The 19,621-nt window shown below is 39.2% G+C and overlaps 1 protein-coding gene across 1 annotated transcript; it reads left to right on the forward strand.

Annotated features, from left to right (window-relative positions):
• Nucleotides 1–616: 616 nt before the first annotated feature.
• Nucleotides 617–5,018, forward strand: LOC133738966 (uncharacterized). Its single transcript, XM_062166668.1, has 9 exons — nucleotides 617–716; nucleotides 1,127–1,189; nucleotides 1,586–1,739; nucleotides 1,915–2,618; nucleotides 3,063–3,236; nucleotides 3,330–3,446; nucleotides 3,803–3,982; nucleotides 4,068–4,114; nucleotides 4,474–5,018. The coding sequence occupies exons 2-9, from the start codon at nucleotides 1,142–1,144 to the stop codon at nucleotides 4,808–4,810; spliced, it is 1,761 nt and encodes a 586-aa protein (XP_062022652.1). The 5' UTR covers nucleotides 617–716; nucleotides 1,127–1,141; the 3' UTR covers nucleotides 4,811–5,018.
• Nucleotides 5,019–19,621: the final 14,603 nt, after the last annotated feature.

Here is a 19,621-nt window from a genome sequence, read left to right on the forward strand (position 1 = left end):
TATTCCCGACTTCTACTTAAGTATTCATCAATTTAAGAATAAGAATTAATACAGGTGAAATAATCGAGATTATTGCAATTGGAATTATAGCTCTTGTGATTAAGAATTTCTCGCCGTACCATCAAAAAGAGAGGTAAACTCGACTCAGAACATATGAATCCATAATCTAAGTATGGATTTTTGTCAAGACTTTTTTTTATTTATTTTTATTTTTATTTTTATTTTTATTTTTATGCCAATAGGGACAAAGAAGTTGATTCTCAAAAAAAAAAAAAAAAAAAAAAAGGACAAAGAAGTTGATGAGGAAAAGGATTGGAGTCTCTTTCCAAGTGAGAAGTAATACAGAGGAAATTTCCGAGTTCCACGTCATCTAACGTCCATCCAACGGCACAATTGGATTGTTCCACGTCGGCTAACGTTCATCCAACGGACAAAGGACTCGTTTATCCCAAATGACGCAACAAACTCCCACCATAAAATCGCAACGATAACACATAGACGATATTGCCCTCGCGTAACAACCAGATTATCGAGAATACCATGTTCCTTAGCTGCATGGGTTAGGTCAACTGGGCCGAGCCTCCTCCTCTTAAAGTCTGTTATCTCGAAAATCGAATACTACAAATACCGAAAACCTTTTCTTCTTCGTCCTTTATAGTTTTTCCCACTGAGGCTCTCTCTCTCTCTCTCTCTCTCTCTTCCTCTGCGCCTGAAAGGTTAGTCTTCATCTCAATTCTGATTTCCGAGAAAGAAAACTAGAAACGTCTGGAATATTTCGCATCAAATTTCTCTGGTTCTTCAATTGCTGTTTCGTCTTTTGAACTCTGGTTTCCAAATCGTTAGGAAGAACCCTATATTCTAATATTTCGTCTTTTTTTTTTTTTTCTCTATTTTCCATTGCTTATGATTTTTGTTGAATTTCGTTTCTGGTGTTGTTTTACGTTGCGATGAATTTTGTAATTCGGTTATGAATTTGAAAGAAACAGAAACTCCATGTGTATCTTCGATTTCGATCAAAGAGAGCATAATGACCTCGTTTTTGTGTTGTTTTTGTTCTAATAATCAGGGTTTGCGACGATCCGATTAATGAACACGTGTTTATTCTATTTATGTTTGAATTTTGCAGATTAGTGTGTTGGATATGGGGTTTAATGCGGTTTTTAGCTCCTTGAAGGAGGTTTTTCCCCAGGTAACGCTTTTTTACCTCTAATTTTGTTGGAATTGTCTTGTTTTCCCTTTCTAGTTTTTGTGAAACTTTTGAGATTGGAGAATTGGATTTAATGTACGGAATGGTGGTTTTGGGATCACCTATTCTGATGACTCACTAGCAGAAATAATTTTTTTTTTATCTTGGTAGTTTTCCTAATTTGTTTGCAGCATTCATTTGTATGAGTCCTGCGGATGCTAATGGTTTTGAGACTTGTATTTTGATGTTATGGAATTTACTCTAAGATCATAAGATTCTATGTAGTTTTTATCCACTACTGTCGAGGCTTTGAGTTGATGGAATCTGTAGTACCTAGGATGTTTGGGGTTGGTCTGTATTTGGTTTTGATTCTGATTTACATATTATTCCTTCGCACAGGTTGATTTTCGTGTTCTGAAAGCTGTTGCTATAGAAAATTCTAATGATCTTGACGCAGCTGTCAATGATGTGCTGAACGAGGTTCTCCCTTTCTTGACCAAACATCCTGAGAGTCCTGCAAAGGTTCAGACTCCTAGCAGCCAACCAACTGCAGGTATTCTATAGCTTCTCTTGAGAACCTACTGCCATTGTATTATCAATAATTACTTACAATACTAGAATGTTGCCCTTCTTTTTCTTTTTTACTTTTAAATGGTAAATTTTGCATTACGTGGTCTATCAGGGAGTAGCAAACATTGATACTAACAAGTTGCCGATTGAAATTGCAGTTGAACCTGAGGAGCAGAGTAAAGAATTAAATCACCAGCAGGTAGTTAAGGAAGTAGAGGTTGAGTCTTTTCCAGCAGCAAGATCCACTGATGTTGACAATGCCAACACTACTGATCAAACAGAATTTACAAGTGGTGCCTCCCATGAGGTTTGTACACTGGTAGATGATACAAATTCATCACAGAATCTCCTTGCCTCTTCAGATGGAGATCAAGCAACTGGGCATGATGAACAAGAATTTGTGAACACTGGAAGTGAAGAACTGGAGCGACGTGGAAAGAAGATTAATGAGGATGATGACACTTTCATATTGCCAGAGGGGGTAGAAACATTTCTGAGTGATACTCAGCTTTATACTGAAACAACAGCAGCTGGTAATGTCGAAGCTGGGCTTCAGCAGTCTTCATCTGGAATGGCAACCAGCTCAGTACATGAAAAAGAGGGGGTTCATGACGGCTTGGTCAATGTGCCCTATGAATGGAAAGATTTTGATTTTTCTCAGACTGATGATCTGTCTCTGTTGGAGGGTGAAAATTCTATTGTTCAGCTGGATCCTCCTTTTCCAGAACATGCAACAGAAACTGTCCTTTCCAAGGAAGACGAGTCTTTCTGTAATATGGCTGATATGAAGGAGTCCACCACGAATAGCATATGCAATATTGATGTTCTTGAAGAGAGCATTGAAGATGCTAAACATAACAAGGTACTAATCTAATAATGGATTTACATTTTGTTAGCTTTAAAAGCACATTAGTCACAAGTAATTGGTCCTGTTTATTATGTTGTTGTAAGGCTCTAAATATACTTGACCCCACATAAGAAAAATAGATTAGATATGTGGTCTTTGACCCTATGTGACATGATGATGATGTTCTGTTTTCAATAATAGTATTTTTTTTATTTTTTTATTGCTGTACTTATTCGGGCTTTTCCTTTTCATTGCATTGATTTTTTTTGCTTTGTTTAATTTTTATACCAAAAAGGATGCACTGGTTAATTGTTTTGTTTAAATTTTGGAGCTTCAGCGTAATGTTTAGCACATTCTTATATTGAAGCATCAGCAATGTGGAGTCAATTATCAGAAAGAGCATGTTTTTGCATTTTACTACTTGATGAAACAACTCCTAATTATTTGATAATGGTGCAGAGAACATTGTTTTCAGCCATGGAGTCTGTTATCACCATGATGAGAGAAGTGGAACTGGAAGAGAAAGCTGTGGATCGTGTCACAGAGGAAGCCGCAAGGGGAGGTCAGGATATTATGGTTAAGGTGGAGGAACTAAAACTGATGTTGGCACATGCGAAGGATGCAAATGACATGGTTGTCTATTGCTTAATTATTAAATTCTGAATGTAATGTATTGTTTGATAAACGTGCCATGATGACTGAGCATAGATCTCTTTTTTCTTGCAGCATGCTGGTGAAGTTTATGGGGAGAAGGCAATTTTAGCAACTGAAGTTAGAGAGCTTCAATGTCGATTGCTCAGTTTGTCAGATGAAAGGGATAAGTCACTTGCAATCCTTGACGAGGTTTTGACTCCTCTACACCCTGTTGCTTATTGTTATTAATTTTACTAATTAGTTACTTATTTTTTGGGAGTGCCACATGTGTTATGTTAACTTCATATCATATTTGTCAAGTTGTTTACTTTTTGAAGCAGATAATCATTCAAAATAGTGGTTCTCTGAAAAGAGTAATAGTGCTCACTTTAATTGATAAGAAATTCCCAGCCTTTTGGTTTTGTTATAGTTTAAACTTCTTGTGGTCTAAGCTATACACTTCGTAAAGAGTTGAAAAGATTAGGAAGTATATATCTCTGACCGATGGGAAAAACAATAGAAATATTATCCAATTTCTTATTTCGTTATCTGTTATGTAAATGCAGATGCGTGAAACACTTGAAGCACGACTAACTGGAGTTGCAGAGTTGAGAAAAATGGCCGAGGATGAAAAGCTAGAAAAGGAAGAATCTGCACGGAAAGCTCTTGCTGAACAAGAAACCATCATGGAGAAAGTGGTTGAGGAGTCGAAGACACTGCAACAGGCAGCGGAGGAAAATTCCAAGGTAAATAAACTTTTTCCAGTAGCCATGGACTAGACTCTAATGTAAAATAGCAGATATTAATACTTCTAGTTTCTCTCAACTGCAGTTGCGGGAGTTTCTGATGGACCGTGGCCACATTGTAGATATGCTACAGTAAGTTTCTTCGTCCTTGTTTTATTTAATATATAAGCTTGAACTTTTGATTAGATGATGGGAAGCCAGATTGCCTATCTGTGGTTTATCCTAAGCAAAATAGCACATATCAATTCACTCCTTATGCTTGAATAGGATGCAGTAAACTGCTCTTGTGCTCTTGGTTCAGTCTGTTGTTAAAAGTTCTGTTCATGTCTTGAATCTGTACATTCCTTTGCCTATACTTGAATTCTAGAAGTAACCTCCCGGTAACTGCCAAGCGTTTTTAAAATTTTGCCTTATTGCAGACAAACTATGTATTCTCTTAAGTTTTACCATTTAGATCAACCATGTAATGTTGTGTTCTCATATAATTGCAGAGGAGAAATCTCTGTAATTTGTCAGGATGTCAAGTTGCTGAAAGAGAAGTTTGATGATCGTGTTCCTCTAAGCCAGTCTGTTTCATCTAGCCAGACAAGTTGCATCTTAGCTTCTTCAGGCTCATCCTTGAAAAGCGCGGCATCTGACTTGCTTCTAGAACGAGTTGGGTCAGTTGGGTCATCTGAGTCACCAAAGACCATAGAGAGGGCAAGTCCTGTTGCTTCAGTTGACGGTCTCTCACCAAAATACAGACTAGAAGATAAAACAGTCAAGGTCGATAAACAAGCTCTTATGGCCGATGGGTGGGATGTCTTTGACGAAGATCTCTTGGAGTAGTAAACTCTCAAGTTACGAAGATCTTCACCTCATGCTTTTTTGTCTTGGTTTTTGGTAGGGTTATTTTTCACTATAGAGCGCTCTGTCCTCCTATAGAGATGGTGAGCTTTCTGCAGTGAATTTATTTTGTACAGCAAAATAATTTAAACTTGGAGATTTTGAATATATTCTATATATATATATATATGAGCAATGAAAATGCATGAAAGCCCTGAGTAAAATGCTGCCGTCGCTTTTCTTTGTAACCGAGTTCCCCTCAGGTTTTCTTAGGGTGCAATATTGTCGGTGAGCTGTGATCTGTTGGTAAATTATAATTCCAACATTTTACAATTCGATTCTCACTAACATAGTCTGGTGGGCTAAGAGTTAAAAATATATATATATATAATAAAATAAAAACTAAAAAAAAATCGAATGAGGTCCTTAGCATAGATTTATTTTTCGATCGCATATCCACATCTCAATCGTTCAATTTTTATGTCCTAATGTATTAGATCACTCATGCAAATTTTCAGCTAAATTGATGATCGTTAAGGTATCGAACTAGATTAAGGCGCAGTTTGACATTGCTCTGCTGTGGGCAGAATTGCTTTTACTTCTGCTGTGGGCAAAATCAGTGAAGTGTTTGGTAAATTTTTTTTCAAAAGTGCTGTGAGGATGAAAAGCTGTTTTAGGTGTTTGGTAAACTGTTAGTAAAAAAAGTTATGGTTGTGTATAATCACCAAAGTGGACATGAATGCTTAATATGTTGAAAATATATTTATATCAGTCTTGTGTAATCTCAACTCAAATTAAACTACCCTCAATTTCTATTTTTTATGAAGTATTTCTTCCTATTCTTTTTTTTTTTTAACCAAAAAATGTCTTGAAGTAAAACCAAACAAAGAAAAATTTCATTTCGAGTATATGTTAATTTTAGCATTACGGTGTCATGAAAATATAATGTAATTGGACTAAATTTGTTTTATATTTGTTTAAAATGATAATGAAGAGTTTTCTTTCCTCCCATCTCTTTCTGGCCAATATCCATGCTCAGGACCCATTTCTAATCATTCGCCAGCACCCATTTCAATTCATGAGCTACCAAGAACAGGTAACTATTGGGATTGTACGGTGGAAAATGGCCAAAACCTTTGCCCATTAAAGGATTTGGCTCTATTTATTACCGGGAATCCTGAATTTGCTGGGAATTTGATTAATGGTTCCTCAGTTCATTGGGTGAATTGCGTGGAGAGATGGGATGAATTTGCAGATTGTGTAGAGAGAGGATCAATTAATTTGCAAATTGCTTAAATTGATAGAAGTATGGAAAGAAGGAAAGAGACTGGTACCCAGAAATTCAAACAAAGTATTACTTCAATATATCGATTGAGAAAGAAAAACCTGTAGATCAACACATACATGGTAATACTTCTAACCGATAAGACGGAAAAGAGGTTGTAGTTGACAGGCTAGGAGAGAGAGGAAGAGGGACAACAGAGAGAGAGAAGAGAAAGAAGAGGGCAGGTTGGTAGTTACAGAAAAATCATTTAATTGTACCGCTTCCTCGAGATGGTTTCCGCAGAAGCAGATATGAAAAGCACACTCAGTGCTGCTTCTCATTTTTCGCTGCCACCTGAAGCGCTTCCACCCCAAAAGCAATTTCTGCTACTTTACCAAACACCCCTACTAAATTGTAAAAGCACTTTTGAGCTCAAAAGCAGTCCCAAACTGGGCCTTAAATCAATGAACGAACCGAATCTGTCCAACCTGAACTGTTCGTGTTCATAATTGTAAATCATAGTTTTGAATGCTTTAATGATTATGAATTTGGCTGAAAATTTGCAGAGATGATCTACTCATATATATCTAAAAACTGAACGGTTAAGATGTGGATATGCGATCGAAAAGTGAGTCTATTTATATACCTAAAAACTGAACTGTCGAGATGTGGATATGCGATCGAAAAGTGGGTCTATTAAGGAAATCCTTAGGTATTAATATCTAAGGACCTCCTTAGCAGAATATATATATATATATATATATATATATATATATATATATATATATATATTGTAATTTTTTTATTATATTTCAAACATCCCGGTCGGTTCGGTTTTTTCGCGGTTGAAGTAGAAGAGAAACCAAACTAATCTAGTTCATAAATAGTTTGGTTCGGTAGTGAACTGGATTTCAATTTTTAAAATTATAAAACCTTAACCAAATCATATTTATAGGTCGGTTTCAACCAATTTGATCGGTTTGCACCATGTTTTGCACACCTCTAAGCAGCCCCAGAGCAGAGGTTGGAAAACACTTATGTATTTGACCATGGTTTATTTGGAAAGAAACTCTGGAAATTGGCATAATTCTGGGAACATATATAAACCAAAAGAGCTACAGTCTTTCATATCAAATGGTACAAACCTATTTACAGAGTCAAAATAGGCATTGATTCCGAGCTTGCTAGCTAGCTAAGCTTCATCAAGCTTGTTTACTAATTACTATACATCTTCCTATAGTATCAGTAAGCCTATAACTGATTCCCAACACTTCACCCACTAAAAAAGAACTGTAATCGAAGCGATGGACGGAGCGTTCAGTCATGCCAACACACAAGCATGACAGTACATCTCCACATGATGTAAAGCCTTCCCCTCTGCTCTTTCAAACACCTTCCCAATGACCCAGTGCTTCTTCTACTTGTGCTCCTCCTCGTTGGGATTTCGTTGCTGGCGGTAGCCATTAAATCAAAACAAAGAGTATACAACACCAACTGGATTCTACTGAGTTTTGAAGGGTAGCTGGTGAACTTTAACAAGCTGAGGAAAATGGATGTGTTGGGAGGGTTATGAGGAACAAGGACTTAAATAGAGATATTGAGGAGAGTGGAGAAGGAGATACCGGAGAAGTGTGAGGTGAGAAGAGAACATTATGTGTGGTGGTGGTTGACAAATGTTGCCCCCTGGTTGGCCCTATGGGACAGTCCCTCCTGTGATAGCTATATGACAAAAGCTTATACTTATATATAGGCTATATAGCTACTTGGTAATGGTTGTCGTCTCTTTGCTTTGCCAAACCCTCTGGATAGGGACCTCTCATCCACTCTTACTTATGGAGGGGTCATCCCTGTCTCTCGCTCTGACATTTAAACCTGCATGCATGCTCATACCTACCTGCATACATGTTCCTTTCATCTAATTAGTTCTTGATCCACAGAATGATTAGCTCTTAAAAATATAATCATCCTAGCATGCTCATACCTACCTGCATTCATGCACCGAATATAGTTGGTTGTTTCAAAAAGTTTCTGTTTCTCAGAGCGAGATGATCGAAGAAGTTTATGCGTTAGCTTGCTTTGCTTATCTTGTCGATTTGTTTAGTTTAGTCTTGTTTAAAGCAATTCATCCACCACCTCTTCTCTAACTCTTTTCACCAATGTAATCTTTCTTATGTAGCTCGGGGTTTAGGTTATATGTCCCCCCCGATGCAAAATTTTATTTCAATAAATGGAACCGGGCGTGGGGCTGAGCCTCCTACTTAGGCTGGGTTCCAAACCCCTTTAAAAAAAAAAATCATATTTTACATCACATGAAGCCACTAATTCTATATTGGTTGAATATTAGATATCCAAGTATTGATAAGTTAATTGGCCGGTTTTCGGTTGTAATGACTCATGGAAGCTTTTTCCCAATTTGACAAAATTAGTAGAGACAAATAGATTAGGGATTAGGGAACTATAATTTTAATACCATTTGATCACCGAAAGAATGCCACACGTATTGCCTCAGTTTGGTACTCCTATAGATAATCTTTATTATATCTATTAGTTATCATCATGTCATGATATCAATTTCTTTATTCATCATGTCAAGATATATATAAACGTCTACATTGACAATGTAGTTCTTACATCATCGAAGTATTATAATCGTTAGGTGTTTCGTTCATCAGAAGCATAAACACAACAACAGCTGCAATGGTCTGCTAAACCAGAGCCTTATATTTAGGACAATATCGGTGTGAAATCTCCGATAAATGATATCAAAGAAAATTGTTCTGAGAAAACTTCGAAAGCTCGATGATTAATCAACAATTAGGGCAGTGTTCTCTTAACGAACAGAGTGATAATTCAACTTAATAGTTTGGAGTAGTTGAAGAATTTGTAGAATATATAGTCGGGTAGCTAGATTGGGAAGAGAACATGCATATCCTACGGTTTCAAATTAGCAATAATGAAGCTCTTGTAGCCAACTCTAGGTGATGGAAACTTGTAGCATATGGTGAAGAAAATCCCTCAAAGAAAACTCTTAAATTAGCACAATCATCTATATGACCTAAATGTGCAACTATCTATTGGTATGATCAAACTCACGTTCAAACGACTTGTCGGTAAAAATCTTTTTCAAAAAATAAAATAAAATAAAATAAAATAAAAAGAAACATGTTTTCTGATAACTGATTCATCGGCAAAAGATTTTCATAAAAAAATAAAATAAAAACACATCACATCTTTTGCGAGAAATTTAGAAAAATAGCCTCTTTTAGGACCTTGAATTGATTTATAACCCAACTTCAAAAAATAGTTGAATTCTGACCTTTTTAAAGTGTCAAAAGACACAAATACCCCACAGTTTATAAACTATGCAGAATTCTCTTAATTCTCATCACTTCAATCTTTATCTTCATTGTATGGTTTTGTTTGAACACTTTCGACTACTTCAAAGCAATTTTTTTTTTCTTTTCTTCAACGTACAAGTTCGGCTGAAGACCATGATGATAGGTCGGGTCGAAGGAGGATCCGAGCGGTGGAGGGGGTCGAAGATGCAAGAGATTGACTGCAATTTTGATTGATTGATATGATTCTGGTATGGGTCTGGTTTGGAGTGGTCAGAGAAGAATCAAGGCAATTCGATTCTTTTATGGGTACCTGAGTATGTTATGGGTAATTGGTATGATGAACAAGGTTTCTGGGTAAGAGCACGTGCTTGATGTTCAAGCACAAGTTGGGAATGATCTGGGTTTGGTAAGAAAAGGATCAAGATCAGTTTTTGATCAATTTTTTTTTCTTCTAAGAATATGGGACAGAGAAGAACATAGAATTGAAGCTTCTTCCCTATGGTATATGGTACTGGTTGTTTGGGTACTTTCTGAGTTTCTAGGTATTGGGTTTGGATATGAGAGCAATCTGGAGCTTCAGCTACTTCCATGGCCTTCAAGTTCAAGATGTTCTTCACCGCTCCCATTTTCACCTGCCGTTTTGATTCTTTTTTGGCTTGATTTTCAAAAGCAACATTGAATGTAGCTCTGGGTATTTTGCCAGCAAAGTTGTATTGAAGCAAGAACTCATAGGATTGCAGGTAGTTTTGAAAGTGTTTCAGAGTTGAGGATAATCAAATGTGAAACTGAATGGGGATTCGGAAAAAGACGAGGCTTTAACAGTTGGTGATTGATTAAGGGTACTCATGTCTTTTCCCAAGGTTATTTTTCATTCTTTTCAAAACTGGAGGTCAAAAGTCAATTCAGAAGCAAAATAATGGTTATTTATCAAAATTTCTCATCTTTTGCTGATGAAGAAGTGATCGGCTATATAAACATAAAAAAACATACCTTTGTAACGACTAATTTGTTGGTAAAATTCTCTCATAAAAAAGTCAAAAGAGACATGCATTTGCTGACGATTGGTTCAATGAAGAAGCCTCCCAGAAGACATAAAACACAGAAAAAAAAAAAACCAACTATACCGCGACTTTTACTCCTTCTCTCTCTCTCGCTCTGCTAGGGTTAGGGTTTTGAGTATTTTCAAGTTGTGCGGCATCCTACTTTCATGGCTGCAGCTATCACATCCATGACTGCTAGACTTGAGACCAAGTTGTTGCTCAAGGAAGGAGAAGAACCGGTGGATTTGGGGAATCTTAGGGTTCCGGGGAAGGAGTTTTTGGCTCACAATTTCTATTTGGTAGGGAGGCTTAACACTTGCAGGGCGGTGGTGTTGGATTCGTTCCGGAGTGCTGTGAGATCGATGTGGAGGTTGTCGGGGACCATGGAAGTCCAGTCAAGGGGAGAACGATTTCTGTTTACTTTCACCCATGAAAGGGATGTTGCTCGTGTGAAGAAGGGAGGCCCATGGGGCTTTCAGCGAGCCATGCTTCTCCTGAATGATTATGATGGTTTCTCGGAGATTTCTTTTGTGAAGTTGGACTTTGTTTGGATCTGGGTTACGTTGGAGGGCATACCTCTGGGCATATTGACTGAACCCACTGTCTGGTTGGTTGGTGGGACAATTGGTGAGGTTCTGGAAGTGGATCGCATGGCGTTGCGTAGGGGAGATGCACAGGTCCGGCTTGTTCTCTCTATCAATGATCTGGTGCGTCTTGTCCGTAGGGTTAGGGTTTCTCCTATTGATGTCCTAACCCTAAGATTCAGGTATGAAAGGCTCCTAGGGCGTTGTCACTCATGTGTTATGTTGAACCATGGTGGCCAGCGTTTCCCTATGGTGGATGACTCGGAGGTTGATTCTGTGGTGGAGACAGGATTGCAACCGGCAGCAGGGCCGATCGTTCCAGCCCTCGTCTTTAGGGCAAACGTTCCGCCTTCTATTTCTTCTTCATTGCTTTCTGCCTTCAAGGTTCCCAATATGCTGAAGAAGAAATCTGTGCACATCCGAGAGCTTCCATAGCTGGTGTCTTCTGGGACTGAGGGTACCTCTGCTCAAGCTCAGGTAGTGGGGATGCGTCATCCCAGAGATGAGGACGTTCCCGAGGACGGTAAGCGGGCCAAACACAGTTTGGCTCTGGTTCCGGTCAACCTGCAACCTGAACAACTTGGCCTCGAGCTTTCTGCTACAGGTCTGGTTGGTGCGAAAATGCCTCAGGCGGTTTACAAGAAGAAGGGAAGGCCTCGTGGTTAGAGAAACAAGGTCAAAGCGGCACTGGCGGAGTCCACCTGTGTCGGCTCTGAGTCCATGGCGTCCATGACGGCGGGGTCCCCTGACGGAGGAGCTGATGGTGTGCATGGGATGCAGGTTGGGCCGGCCTCTTTGGAGCTCGTCTCCCAGTCCGGGTAGGAGATGATTCCCTATGTCATCTAGGGTGCGATATATCTTGTTTGATGGCAGCGACGTACACCAGAAGGGTCTTAGGCGTCAAAACGATCAAGGAAGTGTCTCATGCTAGGCGGCGTAGGGTTTCGTAGTGTCGTAGTTTTCAGATTCTTTGCTTTGGCTGGTAGTTTTCTCTTTTGAACTTTAGTTTTTTTTGGATTTCCTTTTGGTTTTAGTACTCTATTGAGCTTGCATTGTAATATGAGGGGTGTTTGTACCCTTCATGCTTGACCGAGTGAGATCGTCATGATTTCGATCAATGAATTAGTCTTCCGTTGCCCTAAAAAAGAAGCCTCCCAAAATAAAATAAAATAAAAACATATTACATTTTTTGCTGATGAAGAAGTGATCAGCTATATAATTAAACATAAAAAACATACCTTTGTAATGACTAATTTGTTGGTAAAATTCTCTCATAAAAAAATTAAAAGGAATATGCATTTGCTGACGATTGGTTCAATGAAGAAGCCTCCCAGAAGAAATAAAATAAAAAGAATCCATCTTTGCTGATGATTAATTCGTATATCTTCGATCTTTAACCTTTATCTATTAATAGATAAAATAAAGGGAAAATGCTCGTTTACCCAATTTTAGGCTAAAAATTGCCCACTTGCTCCACCAACTGTTTTTTAACCCCATTTACCCAAAACACTCTAAGGGATTATTTCCCCTTTACCCAATTAATTCTTTTTTCTTTTTTTTTGAGACTTTTTTGCCCTCTCCTTCTTTCTCACTTAGAGAGAGAAGTCACCTTCCACCTTGCTGTGCTCCGGTGACCAGTGGTCGGCGCGGTCTCCGGCGACCGGTGACGGAACTCCGGCGAACGGTGACCAGATTCCGGCGACCGGTGACCGGAATCCGGAATCCGGCTATTATTGCCCCCCAGTAATCATATTACTGCCCCCCAGTAATCATATTATTGCCCCCCAGTAATCATATTACTGCCCCCCAGTAATCATATTATTGCCTCCCAAAAATCATATTATTGCCGTCCAGTGAATTGTATGAACTCCAAAAACCAAAATGAATACACTACAGGAACAATTGATCAATTTATAATCATATTACTGCCCCCCAGTAATCATATTATTGCCCCCCAATACAAAGTCCAATGTTTCTACTGCCTCCCAATAGACCACCAAAAATGCACATTTTTGTAGGATTCACAGATAATTTGACTTTAATACACAGAAAACAACAGGTAACTTATTAAAACACCACACTATAGTGATCCCTGTCCCTCATATAAAAGTCTACTGGGGGCCAATAATGTGTCTACTGCCCCAGTAGACCATCAAACAAACCCCACAGTTACATTGCAATTCCCCTCCTTCCTCATTCTCGGGGTTCACAGTGTACAAAAAAAAAAAAAAAAAGTGATATGGGCACCCAGAAATTGCTCTGGGCACCCACCGAGTGTGAGGCCGGTGCAGGATTGGTCGGATCGTCATCGTCTTCGTCGAGATGGGAAGAGTTGGCGAAACAAGGTTAATGGGACCGGACCACCGACCTCAACCTCAATCACCGTACCTCTTCGTCGCCGTGGGTTCCCCAGTTAAGACCCGGCCAAGATCCGGATCGAGAAACAGAGACTAGATGGCCCAGAATCCGCCGGATCGATTGAGTTGTTGGCCCGAATCCGAAGGTGGAGCGCCTGAGCAGCCATGGCAGAGAGAGAGAGAGTCTGGGGGAGAGAGAGTATGGTTCGAGTGACGGCGGCGCTCGGAGGTTGAGGTCGAATCCGGATGCAGTGCTCCTATCTTCTCTGATGGAGGTGGAGACTTGATGGAGGTGGTGGCCCGAAGCTGCCGGAGCAACCATGGCACAGAGAGATAGAGAGAGAGAGAGAGCGAAGCCGGATGTGGGGCGCGGCAGAGAGAGAGAGTGTGTGAGAGAGAGTCTGAGAGGATAGAGTTTAATAGGGGGCAAAACTGTCACTATAGGTTAGATTGGGTAAATGAGGTCAAAAAACTCTTGGTGGAGTAAGTGGGCAATTTTTGGGCTAAAATTGGGTAAGTGGTCACGACCCCTAAAATAAAACTTCCGAAACTAGTTGTATCCGACATAAAGCCTCAAAATATGTACATCTATAATTTTTTGTAACATGCAATACCTCACAAATTTTTTTATAAATGTTCTTAAAAACGTCAAGTTTTGAGTAAATGCGTAATCTTTTTTAGTAAGTTACAATTTGAGAATACCCCACTCGGCTACCATACCAACAAAACTATCAAAATTTTCCTATAATATGGTAGGAACTTACTCCCAATCAAATATCAAATTCATGTACAATCTATAGTTGTGGGCTAAAGAGAAGTAAAAATTTAGGGTTGTTCTCTCGTTCTCTCCCGATGAACAGCCGTCATCTCTTTTTTTCTCTCCGTCTGACGGCGCATTGCCTCGATGTCGTCGTTGGACAGGTCTCTTTGGTCTCCATGTTGATCTGCTCCCCTTTCAGAGTGGGAGATATATAAGTGTGAGGACAAATAAGCGCCCTTGAATCGGGTCCGATTTGGTGCATATTGCGATTCGTGAGATGGTGGGTGAGGTCGTGCACGTTGGGGCCGAGCGGTGGAGGAGGCGATTGTCGGACGCGGTTGGGTTTTCGGCAGTCTCTCATGGTCGTGCGATCTTTGGTTTTCGGTTTGGCTGTCTAACGGAGGGCGATGGTTCTTCCTTCCCTTTTGATCTAGATTGATGCGGTGGGTGCAGGTGGCGATGGTTGACGACGGCGAGCATTCAGGCGGGTTTGGTAGGGATCGTGGTATGTGGTTGTGTGCTAGGCCTCATTTTGGGCCTCCATGTTGCTGGGCTGGGGCTGGGCTTGCTTTGTTGGGCTCAGTCTGTTTTTAGGTTTTTTTAATCTAGATTTGTTTTTTTATTGAGCCCTCTGGTTCATGCATGATATTGGGGAAGACTCTTGACTGCTCGGAGGCTTCCCTGTTAGCATAGTTAGTAAAAAACGGGAAGTGTATAGTACGCGAAAAATACGTACGTGTATTATTCGGACATTTTATCAAATAGTTCGTTGAAAAGTTTGGCAAAATATTTTTAATTAATTAAATAATTAAAATTTTTAATTAAAAATATTAATTTATATTCATTTTTGTTCAATATTATGTGTAAAATACGGAAAAAAACGTAAAAATCGTGTATAGTACGTGTATAATACTTTTGACTTCAAAAGTACGGGAAATTTAACGAGTCCCTTTCCAAAATATGAAGTATGGAAGTATTTTAAAAAAAAACGTAAGTACGTGTTTTATTCGCATATAATACGAAAAATTACTAACTAGGCTTGTTAGTGTCAAGGTTACTTGTTACATAGATCTTAATCCCATAATTACATTAAATTTGATTAGTCTAGAATTTTACTTAAAATTTTTCATTTATGACTCATTTATGTTTGTAACCCGGTTATCGGGTGAATCACAGTTGTAATGTCCCATACTAATCACTTTTAATTAACTGACACCCCGCTTGGCTCAAAAAAAAAAAAAAAAATCTCAAATACAGGTTTGAACATGGGGTTTGGAACACGAAATAAACAACCTACTAGAGCCCACATACAGCTATCAAGGATTCAATTGCAAGATGCACAATTAGACTAGTACAAGGGGGGCCAAACAGACCCTCCCTACGCTCCATATCACGTGCCATTGTCGAGCTTCCTCCATCTCAGAATTTGCTCTGGTCAAACCGAAGCACTTATCATTACCGGCGCGCCACGACAAGTCGAACTGAATCGAAACAAACCAATAGCTCCTCAAACATGAAGGCCACTGGACCTTATCTTCAATGACTTGACCAGGAAGCTTCGCTCTACTTGCATGGATTTTAAGGCGACACTCAAATAGTGATCCATCGCCTTCAAATAACAACCTCTCAGAATTGAAGAAGCTGCACTACTATAGTAATGTGATAGTACCATCGCAGACATGTTGGGCCACCTTTTAAACCTAGTGCCTTCGGATCGAGCACCGCATGCAAGTAGTTGTTCTGAAAATGTATGTCGTTTTTCTCTGTCCAAGTGCTGCAGCGGCAATTATATATGCTTCCTTATCTGGACCAAGCTAGTGATGAGTATCGATACGTGACAATATAGTGTACGCAGAAGATTACATGGGTTGAGAGACTTCACACGTGTTGTTCATGGTGATGATAAATGCTCACGTGGGAATGGAGCAAAGGAGAGGACGAGGCTTGGATCCTTTCTCTTAACGAATGGGAATGTTTGTGTGTTTCTTTCAAATCTTAGGGATAAAAATCCAAGCTGTCGGAGAAAGGAAAAGAATATCTTAATTCGCTACAAGGAAACGCGTCTCGTTTTGCTTCACGGATTAGAAGATTTCAAAATGAGCAAGTACTGTTCATGTTTGGTAAATGCATTAGTGTGGATTGTGGAAATTGGAAAGGAACTACAAGGGAAAAGATGAGAGAAATTGAGATATTCCTCCCACCTAAGGATATCAACTTTTCCTACTGTACAGTTTCAGCACTAGTGTTTTTCGTCAAACTACTCATCAGAAATGACAAATACCTTAGTTAGTCCCAAATTCTATTTTATTTTTTATTTACTTCCTTTTTGTTGCCATACACTATAATGACAATATTGATTTTCAGTATTTATAAAATAAGTAAATAAAGAGATTTTCTAAGAACAAGGGAGTTTTTACCACACGTAATTTAATGTATCATCAATATTATGGATTTTAGGCATGTTTAGGTTCACACCGTTGATAAGATGTTTTATTGACCATTTACTACATGCAATCGTATTGTGGCTTAATTAATTAAATAATAGTATATGATTATTTAGGAAAATTCTCTAAACATGATACTTTTAATTTTGTAGCCTACGTACTCGTTACAAGCTTATCATTTTTTATTTTTGTACGTGACCCATTATAGGAACATGTTTTATTAATGAATTAAAGCAAAATAGCCAAATCCTGACTTTTTCCATGGCGGCCGATTTACCCCCTGGCATTTCAATTTTGATTATCTACACCCTCACTTTTCTAATTGTTGCCGATTTACACCCTATCGTTATTTTTTAGACTTTCCATCCAATTTTCCGTTAATTTGGTTAGCACATGAGGGGCTTTTTTGTCTTTTCAACTATCACAAAAAAAAAATTAAATAAATCAACACATCGTCAAAGAAATAAAAATAAAAAAATACAAAACTGTTCTTCATTAAAAAAGGAAAAAAAAAAAAAAAAAACACGCCCTTTGTCCTTCTTCCTTGTCCATCTCTTCTTTTTTTTTTTTTTTTTTTTTTTTAATAAAGGGCTGGTGCGGCTGCCCTCAAGCCTTAATTAATGAAACAGGCGAATACAAGGGGGGGGACATTGAGCCTAAACCCCTGATTACAATAGGCACTTAGAGTACATCCTGAAATAATATCATGAAACTTTACTAAACACTTGTATTCAAACAGGCACATACTAGCAAAGAACGCGCTCCAGACGGCTCTATTTGCTTCGCAGCGGTGACACAACGGAAAGATAACTCGATCTGCAACTCGAATACAGCATAGCATAATTTCCATAATCACAGTTTTCCCACCATGTTGCCACTGAAAAATATATCCAGTGACACTTAGTCTCACCCTGCCACTAGGAGGTAGCGACCATTTGACGAAGCAAGGAACTCGCCGCCTACCTAGAGCAGACAAGGTACTTTGAGTGCACCCACAGGCAAAAGGCCCGACTAGCTCTACACAACATATGCAGAGACTTATTACTCGCAAAATGCGCAATAAAACTAAACAACATAAAAGAATAAAAACCATAAAGAAAATAGTAGCCTGGTTTGAGCCCAAGTAGAGGGCCCAAGCCCAAGTAGAGGGCCCAAGCCCAAGCCCTAGAAGCAAGGAGAGCCCAGCCAACATGCCAGGCCCAACCCAGCTCTGGTACATCCCCGCCGAGAAGCCGCAGCACCACCTGCAAAGACGCCACCAGCCGCTGCCTGTCAACCCCGTCGCCACCAGCCCAGCCATCCTCCATCTCGAGATCGGATCTGGAAACAACGATAATGCCAACCCAGATTCGCCAAGCACCCTTCGACATCACCCTCGCAGCAACCCAGAACCCGACCCAACCGGTGCCAAAACCCAGCGACGGCGTCCTCAGCAACCAACCACTCCGACCAGAACTAGATCTTCGCCCAACAGTGACCATGAGCTCCTCCTCCACCTTCCTCAAATCGCAGCGGCCCAGGTCGAACCCCCTACAAATGAGGACACCACTACCTCCACCGTCGTAGGCGGAACAACACATCCCGTCCGACGACAGAGCCCCTAGGGCAAGCCGTCGGACGGAGAAGGGGGACTTTTATCGAAACCCTACCAATGCAGTCTTAACATCCACCAAAGTCGGAATTCGTCATACTGTTTATCTCTTCTTCTTCTTCACTCCCTTTATTTCAAGATTGGTCGTTAGCTTGCAACTGATCACTTAATTAATATTTGCTAGTCACATCAAATGATTGGATGATCATATCACTGAAGGAGAAACGATCTTTGATCATTTAGGTTTCTGGTTTTCTTTTTCTTTGAAGGCCGGACTGGTCATTAATATTTCAAACATTCATATGAGAATTTGATCTTCCATGTTTCCAGTTGGAGGGGTTTGTATTGTGTATAAGATTGAGAAGTCATCGAACAAACTAAAATATTTTTATGTATGGAATATGAAAATTAAAATTACAGCAAGCATGTGAAGGTCATCTTGATTGATTCAAGTTGGGATTGTGTTATATTGATCTCGATAAAAGGAACATAGAGGAAGAGGTCATGCTGAGAAGAAGATAATTGCGAGATAGATAAAGAAGAAGATGAGAGGATGAGGGAAAAAAAAAAAACAGTTGTGGGAGACGAATAGCAGTATTTTATTTTTTATTTTTTAACAAAATAATTTTGTATTCTTTTCTTGTTTTTAGGTGACAATTGCAGAGATGAAAATGCCACTCACATGCTAACCAAATTAACGGAGAAATTGGATGGAAAGTCTAAAATTTAACTATAGGGTGTAAATTGACAACATTTAGAAAAGTGAGGGTGTAAATAATCAAAATTGAAATGTCATTGGGTAAATCGACAGTCATGAGAAAAGTTAGGGGGTAATTTGGCTATTTTACCATGAATTAATGACATTCAGCTACCACCTAGAGAATCATGAAAGATGAAACTGTCAAAATCTTCTGGGTGCTATACTTAGCAAAACCTATTCAACAAATGTATCCCACCAGTCTCTCTGTTTCCCTTTCTCATACTCCAATACATGTGTAATGGGGTCTGAGCAAATTCAACTCTGAACCCATCTTCACACAAAAGATGTTGATTATCAAAAAAAAAAAAAAGGGAAGGAAAGAAAGAAAGACCCCTTAAAAACCCTATGAAGGCCAATGTCTTAGCCCGCCACTCTATCTTTTAAGTAGTTATAGAGTTCAATTTCTATTCGATTTTTGGGTTTTATGGATGAAAATGGGGAGTCACGTATACCAGAATTGAACTCTGTCTCTCCCTCACTCTCTTCGTCAGTACGTTCTCTGCTAACTTTCATCTGTTTCCAAATTGTTATATTGTTTGGTCACAACCATCTTGCTAATTAAGTGGGATGTTGATGCTAATGAGAATTGAAACTAGTTCAGAACTTATAGATATGCATTACTCGATCGGGTGGAGGTTTTAGCCATTTCACTCATGCAAGTTAAAAGTTGAGAAGA

This window comes from Rosa rugosa, chromosome 3 (assembly GCF_958449725.1).
Source record: "Rosa rugosa chromosome 3, drRosRugo1.1, whole genome shotgun sequence".
NCBI lineage: Eukaryota > Viridiplantae > Streptophyta > Magnoliopsida > Rosales > Rosaceae > Rosa > Rosa rugosa.

Excerpts from the sequence above, each read along its gene's own strand:
- LOC133738966 (XM_062166668.1), top strand. The coding sequence starts at position 1,142 with ATGGGGTTTAATGCGGTTTTTAGCTCCTTGAAGGAGGTTTTTCCCCAG. Across the intron at positions 1,190-1,585 it reads TGAAGGAGGTTTTTCCCCAG|GTTGATTTTCGTGTTCTGAA; the intron begins GTAACGCTTTTT and ends TCCTTCGCACAG. Across the intron at positions 1,740-1,914 it reads TAGCAGCCAACCAACTGCAG|TTGAACCTGAGGAGCAGAGT; the intron begins GTATTCTATAGC and ends TTGAAATTGCAG.